Raw genomic sequence first — 22,016 nt, 5'->3', positions numbered from 1 at the left:
CCTGGTGTCTAGAACAGTGGATGGCATATGTTAGATGCTCAATAAATGTTTGTTATTAGGATGAATGAATGAGTGAATGAATGAAAGGAAAACTGTTTAAAGCAAAGCTAGTGGAATCTGGATTTAAACAAAATATAAATATAGGGATGGTTCTGTATATAAAATGATTGTCAATTAGATCACTTAGTAGTATGTTCCATTACTATATATTCTTTTATTTAACAAAACTTAGGAAATGTATCAATTATAGAATGTCAAAAATTGCAGAAAATATTTTTACTCTGGTTAGTTAATTGGTTCAGCAAAATATTCATTAATGTCTAGTCTTCATGAGGTACTGTGCTAGGTGCACAAAGATAAATAAATCTTCAAGACCGTTTGGTTAAGGCACTCTAGGTATGGAGAGAGAAACAAACATGCAAACTAGTTGTTACATAGGGCAGTGTGAGAACAGGCACATGAAAATTGTTAGGAGAGCATGGTGGATTGTTTACACCAAAAATGGCTGTGAAAGAGGGTGAGAGAGTTAGTTCTCTAGCTACGAGTGAAAGCATGTTACTGCACACATGAGAGTCCCTCTGTCTTCCTTCCTTGGTGAATTTCCCTGTAGCACTCTCTACAAATGCCACCTCTGTGATACATTCTCTGACATGCCCAGGTAGAGGAAGCATCGCCTTCCTTAGTTCTCCATTAATTTTTCTACAGTAATCTTTTATTTACATGCCTACTTCCCAAGCTGGATGGAGAATCTATCAAGGGCAGTGACCATGTCTTACTCATTTCTGGAAGACAGTGTGGCAGAGTGAAGGATCACAGGTACTGGAGTGAGAACTGGGTTCAGACTCCAGTAACAGGTTATCTGTAAACCCAAAAGTATGTCTATGCTGACATAGGACATCACTATGATGCTTAAAACCCATTGTTGGCAATACTTTCAAGAAGGGCTGAAAGGCACATTCAAATAGCACACCTGACCTACCCAGCGTAAAGATTAAAATAACCCAACTAATACCAAATTCCAAATCGCAAGATTAGCATCACTCTAGTGTTCTGGAACTCTGGGAAAGAGAATGAAGTTGCTTTGTTTTACAGAGCCATTTTTCCTTCTCTATCAAAAGCATCTCAGCAATATCCCTTTGCATTTGTCATTGTTAAACTTTCCATAAGACAACACAAAGTCACGTGGCAGAGATGAATGATTTCAAGTGTACCTAACCAGGAAAGTTCTTTTGCTTATCACTCTAAAACTACTTCTATATAGGAATCTGTATGTGTTGTCTTGGGGGCATGGATATGAAGAAAGCAGAGGTAAAGTTCAAGATGACCACTACTCTGTCTTCCCTGAATTATTTCAAAATCTATGGTAACCTTATAATTACCAATAATCAAAATATTTTAGAGAAAGAAAAAACTCCACAACTTTAGTTCTGCCACTATCTACAGGTTACCAAATTTCAATTGAATGTGTTTGATCAGAACCAATGTTTGTGTATCAGAGCGCCCAGGTGGGTCCACCTAATTACATGTGTGTAAACTGCTGACCCTTCCTTGGCATTTCTCTGAATACTATCAGCATATTCTTCTAAACACTGTACCATTTCAGCTACATTATGAATTAAAACAACATTTTTAGGCTAATCAAAATATGACAATATTATTTCAGTTGTCCGCAAGGGACTTGAGCAGGCTTCTTGGCTGTTTATCAATTAAATGACACTGCACCATCGTCTAGACCAATGATTTTCAAACTTAAGTGTGCACTAGAATCAAGTACAGAATTTGTCAAAAATGCTGTTTCCTGAACACAGAATTGGTAGGTCTGGAGTGGGGCCAAGTCACCCAGGGTAATTTTGACATAAACAGCTTTTGGAAGCAACAGGTCTGATGCTTCAGAAAGTGCTTCCTCCACCCTTTTGGAGGAAATATGAAGTGCATCTGTGTTCTTCTTTTAGAACCTATATGGACCTTCAGTAGAATTTTAGTAAGTCATTCAACCTGTACCTGAAGATATAGCCTTAGACTTTGCTCACATACTTGATCAAAGACGAGTCTTTAATTATTGTATGTTTATCAGATAATAGTTGCTTTATTGGTATTTTTGAGATGCTGAAATATTCTGACTCTCTAACCCAAAAATTTCCAAAGTGTCCACTTTGGGCTGTTTGAGATTTCAGACAAAGTTCAAGTTTCCTTATCGCCAAAATTCTCTGACTTTAAATATATACGACAATGAAAATTTCCAATAGTGATGGGCATAGTTTATAACATTTCCGAAGCTTGTTGGACTAAAAGACCCTTCTTTCACTTCTCTGAATATTTGGGAAATGTCTCTACAACCCAAGCAATCAAGACCTCTATCTCCTTTAGAGGCTGCACATCCTCCTGCAATCAACACACTACACACCACAGCGCTTGGGGGAGCATTTTAAAATCTCTTTAGTTGGTAGAGCCACTTTCTCCTTTGCATCTGAACTGAAAGAAACAAAAACAGATTCTGAATTAGACAGCACCATGACACATCCTGTTAACATCTAAAGTATCCCCCTTGCTTCCCACTCCATCCTCCAGGCTCACAAGTGTCTTATTAATCACGTCTCTGCCAATATTCTATGGGCTGCCGAAGCAGCACATAGTCATAAGCACAAAACAATGGTAAAATATAATATACTTTCTGATTTTTAGGTTGAGAACTGATAGAATACCCTGGGAGAAAAACAAAGCCTATCCACAGGTCCATTTTGAGCTCAGACTCCATCTAGTCAACCCATTAATTTTATAGACAGAGAAATTGAAGCCTCGAGAGTTTAAGTGTTTGCAATAAAGGTTACTCAACTAGTTGACGTGATTGTGAGATTAGTCATAAAGGAAGCAAGGGGCAGAACTGAAGTCACTAATATTGCAGGACAGAAGGCATATAAAAACAATAGAGCTGTTGTTGAGAAGTGTTTACTGTAGCTCAGTTAATGGGTTTGGTCTTTCTAGTTACAGGTGAGTTTCAGTTCTGCCTTCTGAGAGGCATCTTGACTAGGACATTTGTCTTCTGAAATGTCTTCAGCCAGTTACTTACTCTGCCTTAGAATGGTCACTTTCCCAGATGGTCTGCTTCATCCATTCTAGCTTGATTTCTAGTTTCACTCTGAGAGGGACATAATCTATTGCTTTGATACAGGTGCTGAATTTTCTGGAAGAGATGGCAGGAGTCCAGAGGAATTCTGGGGGAAGAGGAATCAGCAGAGACTAAAAGGTTCATGAGTAGATTCCTAGAGAAGCTAGAACTTAGGCCAGATCCGGAAAGGAGAGGAGGTGTGAGAAAAGGAGATGGAAGGGGAGAGAAAAACATCCTGAGCAAAATGATTTGTTCTCTCTTCTGACCAGAGTCGAGACTGGATGGATCAGCATCTTACTGCTCTTTCTGATATTTTTCTTTTTCATTATAAGATTTTGCTTTATTTTGTTTTCCCAGAATAATCTCTTCATTATTAGACTCTTCAAGTTTTTTCTCTTCAAGAAAGTTTTCTTTATAGTTATAGCCGAGAAATTGCCAGTAGTTTAAACACATCATCAACTGACCTAATAAAAGGTCCAGATCCACCCCTCAACAGAGTGAGAGACCAAACTTCCAAATACACACACCAAGGTCACTAAAATACAAGAGATATAAAATGTTGGCCAATTGGAAAACAATGTGACTAGACAATACATGAAAGTAGTATTTTCAAAACTGATAGAGTCAATAAAACCAAGAGAAACAAACAAAAACCATAACCAGGAGGGGTCAGAGAATCTTTATAAATTCAAAAAGTGGACAAAAACATTTTAGGAAGACAAATATAACATCCAAACAATGTTAAATCAAGCTAAAAATGATTAAAGCTATTTCAGTCATGGAATCATCAAATCTTAGAGGCTGAACTCAGAATCCATTTAGTCAACCTACTAATTGTATAGACAGGGAAACTGAAGCTCAGAGGGTTTAAAAATCTGTAAAAAAGGGTTACTCAACTAGTTGATGGCAGAGTCAGTTCTAGAACTCATGTCCAGTGTGAATTTAACTCTACTGTCCTTCCTATCCTCTAGGTACATGAATCTTATTTCCCTTAAAAGATATCTATAGATGCTCAGGAACTATTTGTATCACACTCATTATTTTTAAATTATTAGAAAGAAAACAAAATTAACATTAAAATGTGAATCTGGGTCTAATGCTTGAAACACAACATTCACCATCTTTTCCTGCTTTAAGCTTCTGCCACAACCCATGGAAATCAGGAAGGGTGAAGAGAGGGACACGTGTATCTAGGACCAAATTTTAGCCCCAAAGTTCTAAAAGGTAATTTTGGAAGAAAAAAAGCATAGTTTGGAACACTTATTAAATCTGCATAATTTATCACCAAGCAGTATAAACAGTTATTACTATGCTAAAAGTTTAAGAAAAATCTTAGTCTACATTTCTATAGCTAATTTCATTGTCTTCACTTAAGGTTTTTAAATTCTTTGACGTAAAAATAATTCCTTTATAATGAATACTCCCTCAGTCTATGACTGTGCCAGTGGCACAGCCATCTGTCACGTGGTTGTTCTTCCTGTCCAGGTGGTTCTACTTTTGTGTAGACTTGCTACCAAACTGAGCATTTTGTGGGGTGGTGGCCAGATGCCCACCACGTGACTTCCCAGCTTTAATGGGGACTTCAGGTCTGTCCTTTGCTTTCCTTATGACTAATCACAATCACATTGCTTTAGAATGACACATTGGGAAGAAGGCAGGTCATCCCCTCCTGATAAAATGTCCCTGAATGAAGTCGATTTTTCCTCTTGTGTCTGACACTATCACCAAATGACCCCATTTCCGTGGAATTGTAATTACAGCTTTTCTTAGAAGATGAGCAAATTTCTTTCTATTCTCCTCTTCCACAGTAACCCCACACAGCACTCTAGCCCAGCAAAACCAATGGAAGTTTACACGCTAAGCCCTCTGATGTCACAAATCTATGGATTCCATACCTGCCTGATTCCAACTTCTTGGATTTTTTATTGAAGGGAGAAATCATTTTTGAAGGGTAGTCATGCATCTAAACGTTAATCTAAACAAAATAATAGAATATGAGAGCAGAAAGAGACCTCAATGAGTGTGACGATTAAAAAAAACCCTCTTCTCACAGTTAAAGACAACAAAAAGGAGAGAAGATACTTAATGTGGAGAGAAAAAGAGACCCACTGGACTCTCTCAAGTGTTTCTATCTCCCCCAAACGAGACCTGTAATAATTTTTTATGTCGGCACTCACACTGAGAGGCATCGTACATTACATGTCACAGGTGCGGGTAAGACCTGTCTTTCATCTAGTCCGTCACCAAGTTGTGTTCAGGACAGTGTTCATTTGATTACATGATACTAGTGTGCACCAGTCAGCTGTGTTTTGTTCCATTATTACCAACATTTACTGAGCACTTGCCATGGGCCAGGGTGCTGGGTCCTGGGCCAAATCTGATCAGCGGTACAAGGATGATGGATGCAAGCCCATTCTTGTGCTGGAGAAAGAACTGGAAGGCATGGTCCCAGTGGGGGTGGGGCAGCCGTGATTGTCAGTTTAAAGGCCGCAGCACGTTATGCTGCAGGCTGTAATTGGAGAGCTGGTGGGAACACCACTCACTCCACCTTCTCCCCTCTTAGGCCTTGTCTCTAGTCGGAACTGACTCGCTGGGCAAAGATAGACGGAAACCAGCTGTTAGAATGAGGTCATTTTTTTCAAAAAAAGTTTCCATTTTTTTTCCCTAGGTTTCCCTGGCATCAGAATTCCATATGAGAGTGGAGTGATTTAGGGCAAGTAGACTAACGTTGGATTCAAGCCTCGGCTCTGCCAGTGCTGATTATGTAACTCTGGGATTCTCTGGGCCTTAGATTCTTAATCTATAAAATTAACCAGTTGTCTGGATGCTCTTTGAGGTTCCTTCTAGACCAAAAATTCCTTGATGCCACTAGAGTTACCAAATTTAGCCAAATAAAAATACAGAATGGCAAGGGAAATTTGAATTTTAGATAAATAAGGAGTAATTTTTTAGTATAGTCATGCACTGAATAACGATGTTTTAATCGATGACAGACCACATATACGACGCTGGTCCCATGAGATTAGTACCACATAGCCTAGGTGTGTAGTAGGCTGTACCATCTAGGTTTGTGTAAGTACACTCTGTGATGTTCACACAATGACCAAATCACCTAACCACACATTTCTCAGAATGATTCCCTGTTGGTAAGCGATACACAACTGTCCAAGTATGTCCCACATCCCGAAGTTCACATCCCACACCCTAACTCCATGATATATCTGCCTCTCCAGGATGAAAGCCAATATTCCAGCAAAGGGAAAATGCCTGTTTGGGGGAAAGACTGTCAAAATTGTTAATATTCTTAAGCAAATTTATATCAGGAAACATGGGCTTTACAGCGTGTCTTGACCTCCCTGCTCTGATTAAAGAGAGAGGTTGTCAGGAGAGGTGAAGATTAAGGCGTGGGTGGGAGAAAGGAAGGCCCAGGGAGGTTACACTCTCTCACAGAGACACAAAAAGGCCTGTGGAAAAGGCCCTCCATGTCTGGGCTCCGTTTTTTCTCTCTACATTGATTTTATTCTCTGCTTCATAGGAAATGTGATCAGAGTTATTCCCACCCAAATCTCACGGATGGGGCTCATGAACAAAAGTGAATTATTCTCCCCCAAAAAAGAGCACGGGGGGGCCAGCCCAGTGATGTAGTGGTTAAGTTCACACACTCCACGTTGGCAGCCTGAGATTCGCAGCTTCGGATCCCAGGCACAGACCTATGCACTGCTAATCAAGCTATGCTGTGGCAGGCATCCCACGTATAAACTAGAGGAAGATGGGCACAGATGGTAGCCCAGGGCCAATCTTCCTCAGCAAAAAGAGCAGGATTGGCAACAGATGTTAGCTCAGGGCTAATCTTCCTCACCAAAAATAAAAAAAAAAAAAACAAAGAAAGAAGTACTAAAAGGAGAAAAACAAAACAAACAAACAAAAAGATGGGCAGACTCAGCTGTCAAATTCTTCCTCTTTGGGCTGGAATTCTAGCAACTCCATGGTTCATATTTTCAAAATACTCAAAATTCTTTCAAATATTTAGACTATGGGGAGAAGTAACAAGAATGGATTCTTGGGATGAAAATTTGGGGACTCCTGTTACAGCAGACATTTATTGTGAATCTACCATGAGCCTGACACTGTACCACACATTTTCACAAACTTCTCAGCCAGTCCTCACTTACTCTATCACGTAGGTGTCATCCCTTCTTAGAGGAAAAGAAAATTATATCTGAGGTTCTATTGTTATACCTAGGTTAAGTGGCTTGGCCAACCTTGGTTGGATACTAACTAGCGAGCGAACAATCTAAGATTCTAGCCCATATCATCTGACTTCAAGTTCAACATTTATTTTTAGAAATGTCTTTATGGTTTTTGTTTTCTTTTAAGGCAAAGAAGCCAACCTGCTAATGCAAAATCTGAACAAGCTGCAAACCCCTGAAGAAAAGCTTGATTTCTTATTCAAGAAGTATGCTGAATTGGTAAGATCTTTGATTAGCTCTTTTTGTCAGAAAGATTCAGGTTCTGGTTAGAGCCAAGAAAGGAGGCTGTTAGCTTTTCTGGTACCTCATTATAGACCATGGTGAGTCAATTCAGACAAACCAAAGCTAGAATTCATAAAAGCAGAATTTTTTTCAAAGGAAAAAGAAACAGAAAAACTGAGGAATAACAGCAAAAGGAAGAAAGAGGATAGAATTGGAGTCTTCTCCATCTCCCATTATGTGTATAATGTGGGGGATGGAAGAGAGAAATATAGATAATTAAAAATTGTGGATATTTAAAAGTTCTTTCTGGTTGTGCAATAAAAGGTTAACACACCCAACATAAAGGCAAACTTTCATGCCCAAGGTTTTTCAGGGTGTCCACTCAGGAAGACAGAGGGTTGAGTTAATCCCAGCCCTCAGTTGGTGACACAATCTCATTTGGTCTTGACAACTTCCTTCCTCCCTCCATTCTTCCCTTCCTGCCTTCCTCCCTCCCTTCCTTCCTTTTCTCTTTGCTCTATATTCTTCTCCCCTCCCCCACAATGGCAAAGCCTTTGATGTGGTTGCTTTGTGCTCAGTTTTAGGTCCTTCCCATGCAATCTCCCTCTCAATCACTCTCAATCCCCACTGGAGGAAGGGAAGCCCTCCCAGACGCCAGAGAATCCGTGAAGTGGATTGTCTCCTTGCCAGTCCTCTTTTCATGGGCCAGGTGGAAAAAGGCGAAAGTTCAGTGAAGCCAGCATATCTGGTTTCCATGAACTCTCACAAGAACTTGATAAAGGAACTACATTTGACGTCTGTGCACTACCCTGGGGTGCACGAGACCCACAGCTGGGTTGTGGCACTCTCTAAGTGTAGCTAGGCAATGTGCTTCTCTCTCCTTTTTGCTTCCTTTCTTTAAAAAATTTTTTTCACTTACTTATTTCTTTTGGAGAAGCAGTGACAGGAGAATAAAACTTAAGTCCACATACACAGCAAAACAATTCCAGCAGTAGTTGAACTGCTCCCGCAGGCAGATTTACTGTGCAGCTAAAGGAGCTTCCAGTCAGGGTCTTCCACTTGCAGGGGCCCCTCGGAAGCCCTGGACATAATTCTCTTTTCTTAATTTTGTTTTTTGTTTAGTGTTTTTTTAAAAGAAGGCCTCCAAAACCGAATAAGCTTCAGGCCCACAGAGCCGTCAGGACCCTGGTTGCATCTTATCCCTATTGATGGAGTAGAGTTTAGTGAGTGACTTGTTTTCTTTTTCACTCTGACTTTTGTTGACACAAATAATCCACAGTCAATCTATCAATCAAAATTGGGGTGAGTTTACTATGAGCCAAATTTGAGGATCATATAGCCCGGGGCCTTCTTTCCCCAAGGAAGGAAGGGCACCAAAGATGTCGGGTGTACAGAGTGGTTATATACCCTCAAAGAGCATGTATCACATATGATTGCAATGTCCCTTTTACAATAGTCACGAGATTGCCCTGTCAGCTTGCCCTGTCAGCACAGTGATTGATGGACACAGCAGGTATCAGGTCTCGATGGGTGCGGCAGGTAGCAGGCCTGTTGCCTCAAGTTGGGTGGTCACAGGATGAGCACAGCAATCAAATCCTAGCCTAGGAAGAGATGCTTATCCTTAAGGAAATGCCAATGTGGAGGAAGTTTCATCATTATCTTAAGGCCATTTGTTCTTGTCTTTGGGACATGTTAATTGTTTAAAGCAGATATACAATGCATGTTCAAAGGCTACAGGCCCTTTTGGAGAAAAAAGCTCAGGCCAAATTAGTTTTACACCAAATGGCTTCCTCATATGCTCCAATATATCATATTGCTTGCCATTTATTTATCACTTTAGTCCTGTAATCCCTATTTGTTCTTTCCTTTCTTCCTTTGTATTCATGCCTCCTCTATGCTGAATTGTCATGCAATAGACCCAGAGAGATTCTGAGACCCTGAGAGACTGGCTGATTGCTCAACTCTCCCAACAATACTTTTAAATTATTTTTTAATCACATAAATCACATCATGATGATATAAGAAAAATGCTGAATACACAACACAAGTTAAAACATCTCTAGTCCCATAATCTAAACACAAACTTTGATTTATCCATCTTCCTTTCCAGTTCTGCTATATGTGCAGATACCTTTTATTATAATTACCAGGGTAAGGTACATATAATTTGGTATCTGGTTTTTTGCCTCATGTGACAGACATTTTCCCATGCAGTTTATAGTCTTCATAATTACATTTTCTAAAAGCTATGTCATTTCCCATTAAGTGGCCATATCTACTGGTTCTCTAATTTGGGGACGTTTAGAATCTTTCGACTATTTGCTTTACCAAATATTGCTGCAGTGAACATTATCTTCGTTAGATTTGTTCCTCCTTCTTTTTTATGATTTTATGAAAAAGTTCCAGAAATGGGATTATTAAATCAAACAAGTATGAATGCTTTTTTTTTTTAATGGCCTTGTTACTTTCCAAAAGAATGGCAGAAATTTATAAAGTATCAGTGGACCAATTTTATTGCAACTTGTTTAATATCAGCTATTAACCATCTATGAACAATTTCAATGCCATAAAATGTTAGGTGTCAACAAAAATAATATTTTTCGGGGGCCAGCCTGGTGGCATAGTGGTTAAGTTTGGCGCACTCCACGTCAGCAGCCCAGGTTGGCAGGTTCAGATCCCGGGCGCAGACCTACACCACTCAGCAGCCATGCTGAGGCAGCAACCCACTTATAAAATAAGGGATGATTGTTACAGATGTTAGCTCAGGGCTAATCTTTCTCAAGCAAAAAAAAGAGGAAGGTTGGCAATAGATGTTAGCTCACAGTGAATCTTCCTCAGCAAAAAATAATAAGAATAGTAATATTTTTACCAAAAATATGGCCCCCATTTTCACCTGTCCATCCTTGCTCTTTTCAATATTTTACACATCATTTTCCTTTTGCCCCTTCAATTTATCTACTCATATCTAGGCCATTCATGTTTAGTTTCTAGTGCCATATTCTGTAATTGGCCAGACTGGATAGCATTCTAGACTAGCACAGGAAGCCATTCACCATGCTGCAGCCCCACAGCAGTACATGGGAGGAGAATCACTTCTCCAGTCTGCCCAGGAGCCCGGGCTGTTCACCTTGGTCTCTGGAAACTGTCTGCACCTACTCCCCCTCCTAGCCAAGCAGTCACCCCCACAGAGGGTATTTTTCCAAAGATTCTCCTCATTGCTATACTTGGGCATTTGTTTCATGTCCTATAATAAACTTTAAAACCCACAAGATCATTCTAGAAAAAAATGAATTGGAGAAAACTGACCCAAAAAACCCATTACATTTCCTCTTCGGAAAGGAAAAATTATGAAGAATTTCCATCTTTTACTTGGAGACTAAAATCTATTTCCCTGCTCATTGATTTGGATATTAATATAGAAAGTGTTTGAAATATAAGTGTTAACAAAGAATAAGTCATCACATTCAAAGCTGTGAATCAAACTGCCACTCTAGCTCACTCACCTTTACAGATTCTGAATCCTGTGGTATTATCTACTATTGTATTCACTAATAAATAAGGGTAAATTCATTAATAAATAAGAATACCTCATGACTAAATTAAGAAATGGCCTGGGAGAAATATTTTTTGCAAATTTCCTCAATTTTAGTGTAGTTACAACATCACTAATACTAGTCTAAATTTGTACTTGGCATTAATTTTACTCTTTTAACTTAATAACAAAAAAGAAAGGGAGAGCAATAGAAATTGCAGGTAAAAATGCTATATGCCTATTACAATTGTACAGAAGAACCGTATCTAAGTGCATTGTTAAATCACAACGCCAGCATTTGACTGGAGTTGATTCAGTGGCAATATGCTTGCTTTCATTCATTAAGAAACCCCATATGCATTCACATACATCTGAAGTACTTGAGTAAAATTAGCCACACTCTAAAAAAAAAATTGTCAGAGAGTTGAGTTTTTATTTAGAGCAAAGCAAGATAGATGTAGCTAAATTTCAAATGTGGATGATCTTGCTGTAAAACTAGGACATTAAATGGTTGATGAACAAGCAGAAATCATCTCTTCCAACTTATGAAACACATGTGGGATATCCTCCTCCTGATGCTCAGATGAATCCACACAGGGCAGTGTTCCCCAAACAGGGGCACTTTGGCCCACGATGGGACGATAGGCAATGTCTATCTGGAGAGCTTTTGGATGTCACCATTGGGGGTGCTACCAGCATCTAGAGGGTAATGGCCAGGGATGCTGCTAAACAACCTAGATTGCACAGGACAGGCCCCCACAACAGAGAATTATCTGACCCAATATGTCAATAGTGCTAAGGCTGAGGAACACTGACATGTGATTTAATCTTCAAAAGGTAAAGTCTAAACTGTAATGGCAATAACAATAATAACAATATATAAATTTCAACAAAGGACAATAGGTCATTTAAAGTCCAAATATAAGCACAAAAGTTTCACCTCTCTCTACTAACTATGGTGCAAAATGAAAGGTGTAAAAACCTCATCTATCCTATGAGCAAGTTAGCATGAGAAATATATAATAAAATATCATTGATTTTCCAATTGAACCTCAAGAAAGATGTCACTTTCAATCAATATTTATAGTAATATGGGCCTAGTTTTTCCTGATGCTAATTCTCACTCATAAGTAAAAACTGCCCATAAGTATGATGTCAGAATATGGTGTGTGAATATCCCCAGCTTAGTGTGGCAAGGGTTATTATAATGGACATATCAGTGTGGGAGGAGGAAGGGAGGAACGGAGTCAAATAAGACATGAACTTGAGGACAGGATGACAGTCCCATTCATCTAGTTCAGAAAGAACAAACGCTTTTTCAAGGCAGGGAAACTGAGACAGGTATCAGGGCTCCTGTGGCGTGTGTCTCCATTTGCATCAGGCTCTGCGAGGCACCAGGAACACCTGGGGCCCAGGGCTCCCCAGGGCTCTTCCTCCTCAGGAGCCAACAAGATTGTTATCAATACAAGCACCTACCCCGCTTAGGCACCATTCAGGCACTCAGGGAACTGGGTCCAGAGAGGAAATGGCCCTGGACAGAGGGTTGCCAGCATGCTATGGCCGCAGTGATTGACAGGCTGAGACCACACCCCTAGAGTATGCTAGCTTCTGACGGCTTCTGATCCCCAAACTCCCCCACCTCGACTAGAATTCCATAAAAATGGTGCCAAATTTTGCAACTAAAAAATACAGAATGCCCAGTTAACTTTGCATTTCAGGTAAACACATTTTTTTAGTAAGAGTATGTCCCATGCAATACTTTGGAAATGCTTTTAGTAAAAAATTATTCCTTATTTATTTGAAATTCAAACGTAACTGGGTGTCCTACATTTTATTGCGCAACCCTACTCCAGAACTTTAGCATCCCGGGATGGAAAGCCCGGTGGTGCACCGGTTTCATTTTCCATGCTGTCTCGGGTACTTCAGTTGTGGCTGCTGGAGGACGGTAAGAAGAGGCCCCGCCTGTGCTCAGCAGAAAAAAGCATCATGATTTATTCACCAAAAGCACGGAAGTTGTCTGGGATCGGGGTTGCAGGGCATGTTACAGATACTTGCCATTTATGCTGTTGAGTTGTGCAGTGGTCATTTCTGAAGCTTTAGTGAAAAATCGTCAATGCTAGGTAGTTGGGGGTACTTTCTCTTCCCCTTTTGTTCCCGAACCAAGTGGGCTCGCCTCCTGGTGAGTTAAATAAGACTCTACGCCAGTGGAAGTTGTCTCATAAAGTAAAGTGTATTTGCAGCAAATAGGAGGCCACAAGGAATCATTTCCAAAGTCGTGGCGTCCCCGAACAAAGGGAAGCAGGAACTTTTATTTTGGTTCGGTAATGAACATTCAAAAAGGAGAGGCGAGTGTTCACTTGCACAGGCTCAGTTGCAGAACATGCTTCCCCATAATGAGGCCTAAGCTCCTCCTGGAGAGATCTTTGCATTAAAAATAAAGCAAAGGTCATGGGCATAGTTCTTGTGGTGAGGCTTGGTCAGTTTCAGGATGGCTGGTGGTTACATCTCCCTAACATAGAAAGGCAAAAGAAGCAACTTGGAAAAACAGTTAATTACTTCCAAACCCACCTTTGAGTTTCTTGAGGCACCTAGTCAGTGACACTTTCTCACACTCATAGCCCAAAATTATAAAGAGGACTTCATCTTCTACTTACCAGGAGCCTGCTTTTCTCTTTCCTATTTTTTAAAATAGTTGCTATAAACTTGTTTTGAGAAAGAATTGGGAGGACTAACTGTAAACCAAGGAGACACACTGTTGATCACTGCCCCAAGGCAAGGCGTTATCGGGAATTCTGGCAATTTACAGATGCTGACACATGCCTTTCTATATTGGCTGGCATCATTAGATAGACTCAAGAGAGAAAAACTATTTATAGACCACCAAAAAGAAGCTCAAAGTAGGAAGAGATCAATAACATTAAGGATGATAAGGAAAAACCTATAAAAGTTATGCCTTAAAAACCGTATCTACAATTATTTCAAAGATAACATTTGTGGGTTCATTTGATTCCCGAGGGACAGTGATAATAGCAAAATGTTTCCAAACAATCAGACAGTGATCTTTAGGCATTTCCTGTTTTGTTCCTTTTCTATCAACTCAAAAGAGATTCCTGCCGTGTTCTTTCCTGTTTGCACTTCATGTCTAGCTCGATGAACATCGCACTGAGCAAAAGAAGCTAAAACTCCTACAAAAGAAACAGGTACAGATCCAGAAAGAAAAGGACCAGTTACAAGGTGAACACAGCAGAGCTGTCCTCGCCCGGAGCAAACTGGAGAGTCTGTGCCGGGAGCTGCAGAGACACAACAAGACGCTGAAGGTGTGTGCTACCACGTGTGTCTGCATAACACTCTTTCTTGCCTGCTGCATAGACACAGGCTTCTGCCACCCGTGGGAAGAGCATGAGTTTTAGAACCAGAAAGACTTGGGTTCAAATACTAGCCCAGCCACGTGCTCACCTATGACCTTCCATAAATTATTTTACCTCCCGAGCCTGTTCTCTCAGCCATAAAATGGAGATTGTACCAACTTCACTGTGTGGTCCAGGAAAAATTAAATGAGGTCACAAATGTAAGGTGCCACTTAATACCTGACACAGAGCAGGCTCTCAGTAAAATATGTGCCCTCCCCTCCCCTCTCACCTTTATCTTTTTTTCCCTCTCTCATTTTTTTTTTTTGAGGAAGATTGGCCCTGAGCTAATATCTGTTACCAATCTTCCTCTATTTTTTTTCTTTTTTCTCCCCAAAGCCCCAGTACATAGTTGTATATCCTAGTTGTAGGTCCTTCTAGTTCTTTTGTGTGGAACATCGCCTTCCCATGGCATCACCTTTGTCACCACCTTCGCCTTCATCACCGTTTGATGGTCTGCGCCTAGGATCTGAACCGGCGAACCCTGGGCTGAGGAAGCGGAAGGCGTGAACTTAGTCGCTGCCCCATCTGGCCAGCCCCTCACCTTTTTCTTACGTTGAGTGTGTTTTGTTTTGTCTTTTAAGGTAGGCCTTTCTTCTGTTCTTTAAAATACAAACTTGGAAAAGTTCTACATTTTTTGTATGATAATGAAATCTGCAGGACATGAAATAAATTGACACAAAGCTAATTTACACGAGAAAGCAAGATTGAGAGCCAAAAAGTTAATAGTCAGCTGAAAAAAAGAAGCTACTTGAAAAAACACTGAAGCTCTTCAGATTTAATTATTCAATCTAAAAATAATAGACTGATCACTTCATTCAGTCTGCATGGGCTTCATTAATTACAGCGTGAGCCTCTAGCAGTGTGGTTAATTTGATTACACACAGGCACTAGCTCCGTTCAATAAGCAAGATGCAGGGCTCTCCAAGATAACCCTGCATGTGTTCACAATACCCTTTCCAGCTGAAGATCCTAAAGCTTTTGACAAACAAGAATTAATTAGACACCAATATTCCTGTGAGATAATTGTTATTACATGTGTTTAAAAGGAGATACTTTAAGAAACAGAGAGATTAAGATCATTGCTGAGTTTGTACAACGGAGTTAGGAAGAAAAATAGAAGAGGACAATGGCTGCTCATAGTCCAGAACTGGTTTTTGATATCTATTGAACTGATGAACTCTAACTCTCAAATTATGAGTTGTAGGAGATGAGCTTCTGGCATCTCTTCAATCTTTGCACTAGGGACAATCAAAACCCAGGTCAGATGGGGGCCTGGGATGAGAGCACCATCCTCAACTCAAGATATGTATTCAAGTAATAGCTCTCTGTGTTTATATAAATTTCCTGCTTTCGGTAGTGTTGTATAGCAAAGAGACAAAAATTAAATCGAGTGGGAAGATTTATCAACAAAGAGGTTTAACGAGTGGGATGATGTGGCTGGGTCTCTTGGGGTAGCGTTCAAGGACAGAATGGTGGAAGCGTCAGGAGACCCTGTAGATATAGCCACACACTCTCAGTCCTCGCTTACAGTTATGAACTGAAATTAAGAATCCTTATTATTCCAGGAGTTGTGCTAAGTGCTTTACAGATGTTATTTTATTTAATCTTCACAACAACCCTGTGAGAGTTAATATCTCCATTTCATTGGTGAAGAAACTGAGACTCAGCAATCCAAATCAGTTGTCCAAGGTCACGCATATTTTAAGTGTCAAAATTAGGATTTATATTCAAACTATTTTTTAATTTCTCTTCTGATTTTTTCTTTCACCCGTGAATTATGTAGAAGTGTCGTTTAATTTTTATAGCCCATCATATATGGTCTATCTTGATGAACATACTCTATGTACTTGGAAAGAATGTCTGTTCTTCAGATGAGAGGTGTAATGTATAAGTAACAGTTAGCTCTAGATCATTTATGTCTTTATTGAATTTTTGTCCATTTGTTCTGGTAATTGCTGAGAAATGGGTGTTAAAAATCTCCTAGTGTGGTTGTGGAATTGTTGACTTCTCCTTTTAGTTATGTCAATTTTTACTTCATGTATTTTTCTGAAGGCTTGACATTAGGTATATACACATTTATGATTGTTATGTCTCCTTGATGAGTTGACTGTTTTATCACTATGAAATGTTCTTCAGTAATAATCTTTATTCTGATGTCTACATTATCTGATATCAAAATAGCCACTCCAGCTTTCTTACTCTCATTGTTTGCATGGTACATTTCTTTCTGTCCATTTATTTTCAACCTGGGTCTTTATGTTAAAGTGCATCTCTTATAGACAGTATAGAGTTGGACCTTGCTTACTTTCGTTCATACAGTATCTGCCTTTCAATTAGAGTATTAGTCTATTAACATATCTTGTAATTATTAGTGTGGTTGGATATATGTCTACCATTTTATTGTTTATTTGCTATTTGTTACCCCTGTCTTTGGATTATTTGAATGCTTTTAAAATTATATTTTAATTTATCTCTTGGATTTTTAATTATACCTCTTGGTCTTTATAGGGGTTGTTCTGTGATTACCATATACATCCTTAACTTTTCACACTCTAACTGGAGTTAATACTGTTCCATTTCACATAATATGTAGAAACGTTGCAGCTAAAATAGGTCCATTTACTTCCCCCACCTTTAGCCTATAACTGTTATGTGTATCACATTTACATACATTTACAAAGCCCATGAGACAATGTTATAATTTTTGCTTTAAACAATATTTCTTTAAAAATCAAATGCAAAAACTATTTTTTTTTTACCCAGATATTTACCATTTCTGATGCATTTTAGTCCTTCAGAAGCTTCAAGTTTTTCTGTTTTGTGTCATTCCCTTCAGCCTGAAGAATCACTTCAATATTTCTTATAGTACAGGTCTGCTGGAAATCAATTCTCTTATTTGCTTTTCATCTTTAAAATGTCTTTCTTTTGCTTTTGTTATTGAAGACTATATTCATTGGATATAGAATTCTGAGTTGATAAAGGTTTTTTTTCTTTTCTTTCTTTCCCTCAGTCTTTTATAGATTCTGTGTTCTGGCCTTCATAATTCTGATGAAAATCAACAATAATTTGAATTATTGTACCCCTGTATGTGATGTCATTTATCTCTGGTGACTTTCAAGGTTTCTCTATTGATCTTTGGTTCTTAGAACTCTGACTGCTTCATGCGCAGGTGTGGTTTTCTTCATATTTATCCTACTTCGGAATTTTCTGAGCTTCTTGTATTTGTAATTTATGTCTTTCACCAAATTTGGGGAAGTTTCAGCCATTATTTCTTCAAATATTTTTTCTGTTCCATTCCCTCTCTCTCCTTTCCTTCTAAGATTCTAACTGGATTTGTGTTAGACCTTTGGATATTGTCTCACAGGTCCTTGAGTCTCTCTTCATGTTCTTCACCAATCATTTTTCTCTTTTATCTTCAGATTAGATCATTTTATTGGTCTATCTTCACCATCATTGACTCTTTCCTCTGTCATCTCTATTCTGTTCTAAGTCCATCCAGTGATTTTTAAATTTCATGTTTTGTAACTTTTAACTCCAGAATTTCCCTTTGATTCTTATTTACAGATTATTTTTCTCTCCTGAGATTTCCTATCCTTTCATTCATTGAGATAGTATTTTCCTTTATATCAATGAACATAGTTATAACACCTGTTTTAAAATTCTTGTCTGCTGATTCCACATCTAGGTCATTATGGAGTAGACCTCCTCTGATTATCTTTTCTTTTGAGAATGGGTCTTGTTCTCCATATGTCAAGTGATCGTAGATTGTATCCTGGATGTTGTGTTGTGGAGAAGATGGATTCTAATATACACCTTGAAGAATGCTGATTCTTTTTTTTTCTTAGGAAGGCAATTAACTTGGTTAGAATCAAGCTGCAAACTCTCTTTTGGGCAGCAGCTCAAATTTCAGTTCACTTCTTTTTTCCTTAGTTAGACTACTTTGAGTCTGCCCTGCACATGTGTGATTCAGGGTCAACCAAAGATTTGGGCAGAGTTTATTCACAGAATTTAGGGCTCTCTCTCTCATTCTCTCTTTGACTTTCCAGAGAATCTCCCTCACCTTCCAGTAGCTATAGTTGCCCAGAACTCTGTGCTTTTGTTCTTCAGACCAGAATGATGGTAGGCTTCTATGAGAGTTTTACCCATCCTGTGCAGCTGCCAATTGCAGTCCTCCCTCAAGCTAAAAGCTATTAAAAAATGGGAAACTTACAACATACCATTCTTTTTTACAGGTGTCAACTTCCCTTCAGAATCTGCCTGATTTTGTTGACTCTCCAATGTCTTTAATTAGTTGTTTCTTGCATTTTGGCCAGAGTTTATAGTTGTTATTTGCAGAAGGGTCAGCATGGTATAAGCTTCCTTGGCCATACTAGTGAAACAGTCTAAGTACATCTGATTCAAAAATCCACATGCTAGGAGCTTGGGAAGATATAGAAAGAGAATGCATACCAACACCCTTTCCACTACCATAAATTTTAACTTTTACTGTTCTTTATTAAATTTGATTTTTCAATAAGTCAAAAAAAATCCCACAAAACCTCACAATTTAGGATAGTTTAGAAAAAGACCAATGAAAGTCTGAGACATGGGCTTATTTCAACAAAATACTATACATATTTGAAGCACTAAATCTGAGCTTCAAATTATACTGAAAAAGAACTGCCCAGTAAGAAATGGGTAAGTGTTTCAGGGAACATGATTTTAATAAAGAAGTAGGATCTGTTATCAGAATATCACAGCATTTTAATGTGGAAAGGAATATAGGAATCACCTAGTCCAAGTTACTCATATGTTTATATGTAAATTAATGTCATTGATTCATTAAATAAACATTTACTGAGTACCTATGGATTATGTGCCAGGCACAGCACCAGTTCTAAGATGCATAATGATGCTTGCAAATTTTGTTTTCTTAGTTATTTCAGACTTTGTCCCTCAATTATTTGCATTATTAATTTTTACTTTGAATAATATGCTTGATAAAGAAAATTTTGTCTCAGACATCATCCAAATGATTGTAAATTCTTTATCAATGGACACAAATTTTATAAGATTTTGCTGGATTTATCTTTCTCTCATTGAAGAACAATGTAATGTCAAATGCAAGCTGCCATTCTGTGGGCCAAGTTTGGGTGCTATGATGGTTTCACATATGTTTAATGCATCCATACCTTCTTTAGCCAGTTGCTAGTGAAAAACTCAGACTTGCTGGGTAGCATGGAATGGTTCTTTCATCTACTCTTTCATTTATAGTTGGAATAGTTATAAATGCAAATGGCATTCAGATCATGGTCTGTAGATCTACCACTAGGAGCTTGTTGACTTCTAAGCTAATCAGGATCAATAAGGAGACAATCACTATCATGTGTATATTCAGTGGCACTTAACAGATGGTCATAATCATTTTTAGTAAAATATGTATAGCAAGTGTTAGCATACAAAGTTCAAGGAAATAACATCTCAGTTAATTTCTTCAGTTTAGCAAGTACAGATATCTTCTATAATATCCCTAAGAAATTGCCACTCAGTAAATGTTTATACCACGAATAAATTATGATTCTGATATCAGAAGTTATATTAGAGTTAGAAAATTATGTTACTATTGTAGTGGAAAGAGGATACCTAATGATAAATTAAAATATTTCCAGAGCACATATTTTCAGCATCAGTTTTTATTTTGATCACATTATTCTACTGTCATAATAAAGATTTGTGCAATTACTTATGTTTAAATCATTATTTCTTTTTAAAAATCATGTCACATAATTTGATCATGGTAGGCAACTAAACACAGTATAATTTTACTTGCCAACAATGGAGCAAGCTTTTATAATAATAATTAATCAGAACTGAAAGGAATCCTAAAATGTCTGTACCACTTGTCAGCAGTGTCTCTATCTTTGGTATGATGTAGCAAGATTAAACCCTTTTATTCTAAAAGAATGAGAGGAATAATCACAAAGCAAACAATTCTCAATATAGATATGGGGAAAATTTGGATACATTATTAGTGATTAGCAGTGAAGGGAGAGTTCTGATTTAGGAGAAAAGAAACAGAAATGATGTAAAAGTTAATTTCCAATTCTGAATGTTAACAAAGTAGAAGAGGGGAAAATTAGATGTTTCATTTTAGAGTTAAAGAAATTTGAAACTCACTATTGCTTTCAGATTCAAAATTTACATTGAACGTTTCAATAATCCTGTGTGACATATGGGATAATTGTTCTTTCAGAAATAAAATATCCAGCTTATTTTCAAAGATTTCCTTTTACATTCTTGAATCACTGTAATTGATCTACAGCTAGTTTCCTTTTTAAGCTCTTTGATGAAAGTTTTTTCTTACTAAGAAAAAGTTTATATTGTGATCACTTAGATTTACAAAACTTGGATAATACAATTATGTGGTTAATATGCCATAAATTTTTACAGAGAAATCTAAGATCTATTGTTCTTCTTTCTGTACTAAACCAAGGGAACTCATAATCTGTCTCATCAATCAGTAAAACCCGGTGACCTTTTCTCCAGGCCACAGCCAAGAGATCAAAACTGTGCAATTGCATGTTTGTTAGAAATCGCTGCAGTTTATTCACTACGCAGGAGTCCAGTCATCTTTGAAACAAGCCTATTCATCACCAACTATCAAATTCAAGGCCCCCACCACATCTGCTCGAAGTGACTGTGTATTCACAGCTGAGACATTTGCTCAGACATGTATTTTGGGGCTGAGCAACGTGAACTCTGGACAACTGAGGAAAAACATCCTCCTTACCCTGCACACTCATCTCCTTTCATTGACCTAACCCTGAGTTCTAGGAACCCAGGGTGCATGCAAACCAGCATAACAAAATATTTTGCTTTTTATCCACAGGAGGAAACCCTTCAGCGGGCACGCGAGGAGGAAGAGAAAAGGAAGGAGATCACGAATCATTTCCAGAGCACCCTGACAGATATCCAGGCCCAGATTGAGCAGCAGAGTGAGCGAAATATGAAGCTGTGTCAGGAGAACACAGAACTTGCAGAGAAACTGAAGAGCATCATTGATCAATACGAGCTCAGAGAGGAGGTGAGAACCACACCAAACTGCCTAGAAGCACTGTAGGTAGATCTGGATCTGGGGTTGTGAAGGTGGGGAACTTGGCTAATAAGGAAGTTATGGCCAGCCTTCTCACATGATTCATATTTGGGATTGGATTTCTTTTACTAGCCAAAATAAAAACAGATCTATTGCCAAATACCTGACTGAAATCCATATGAGATTTCTTCAAAACTGGAATCACTGCAAAGCAAAGGCAATAAATAGAAAGTGCCCATCAGTGGATGAATGGGTAAAGAATATGTGGTATATATACACAATGGAATACTACTCAGCCATAAAAAAGACAAAATCGTGCCACTTGCTACAACATGGACGGACCTTGGGGGTATTATGCTAAGTGAAATAAGTCAGACAGAGAACGACAATTACTGTATGATCTCACTCATATGTAGAAGATAAA

General features: G+C 38.5%; 1 protein-coding gene across 1 annotated transcript in view; it reads left to right on the top strand.

Moving 5' to 3' along the window:
- The window catches only part of TXLNB (taxilin beta), a 40,679-nt gene that overhangs the window by 1,193 nt on the left and 17,470 nt on the right, over positions 1–22,016 (top strand). The window contains exons 2-4 of the mRNA XM_058534313.1: positions 7,484–7,575; positions 14,257–14,427; positions 21,389–21,583. Of these exons, the coding sequence (XP_058390296.1) occupies positions 7,484–7,575; positions 14,257–14,427; positions 21,389–21,583 (458 nt within the window). The remainder of the gene's footprint in view (positions 1–7,483; positions 7,576–14,256; positions 14,428–21,388; positions 21,584–22,016) is intronic.

Source organism: Diceros bicornis, chromosome 39, assembly GCF_020826845.1.
Source record: "Diceros bicornis minor isolate mBicDic1 chromosome 39, mDicBic1.mat.cur, whole genome shotgun sequence".
Taxonomy (NCBI): domain Eukaryota; kingdom Metazoa; phylum Chordata; class Mammalia; order Perissodactyla; family Rhinocerotidae; genus Diceros; species Diceros bicornis.
Note: the sequence above shows the minus strand (reverse complement) of the source record. Positions and strands in the feature narration are given on the sequence as shown.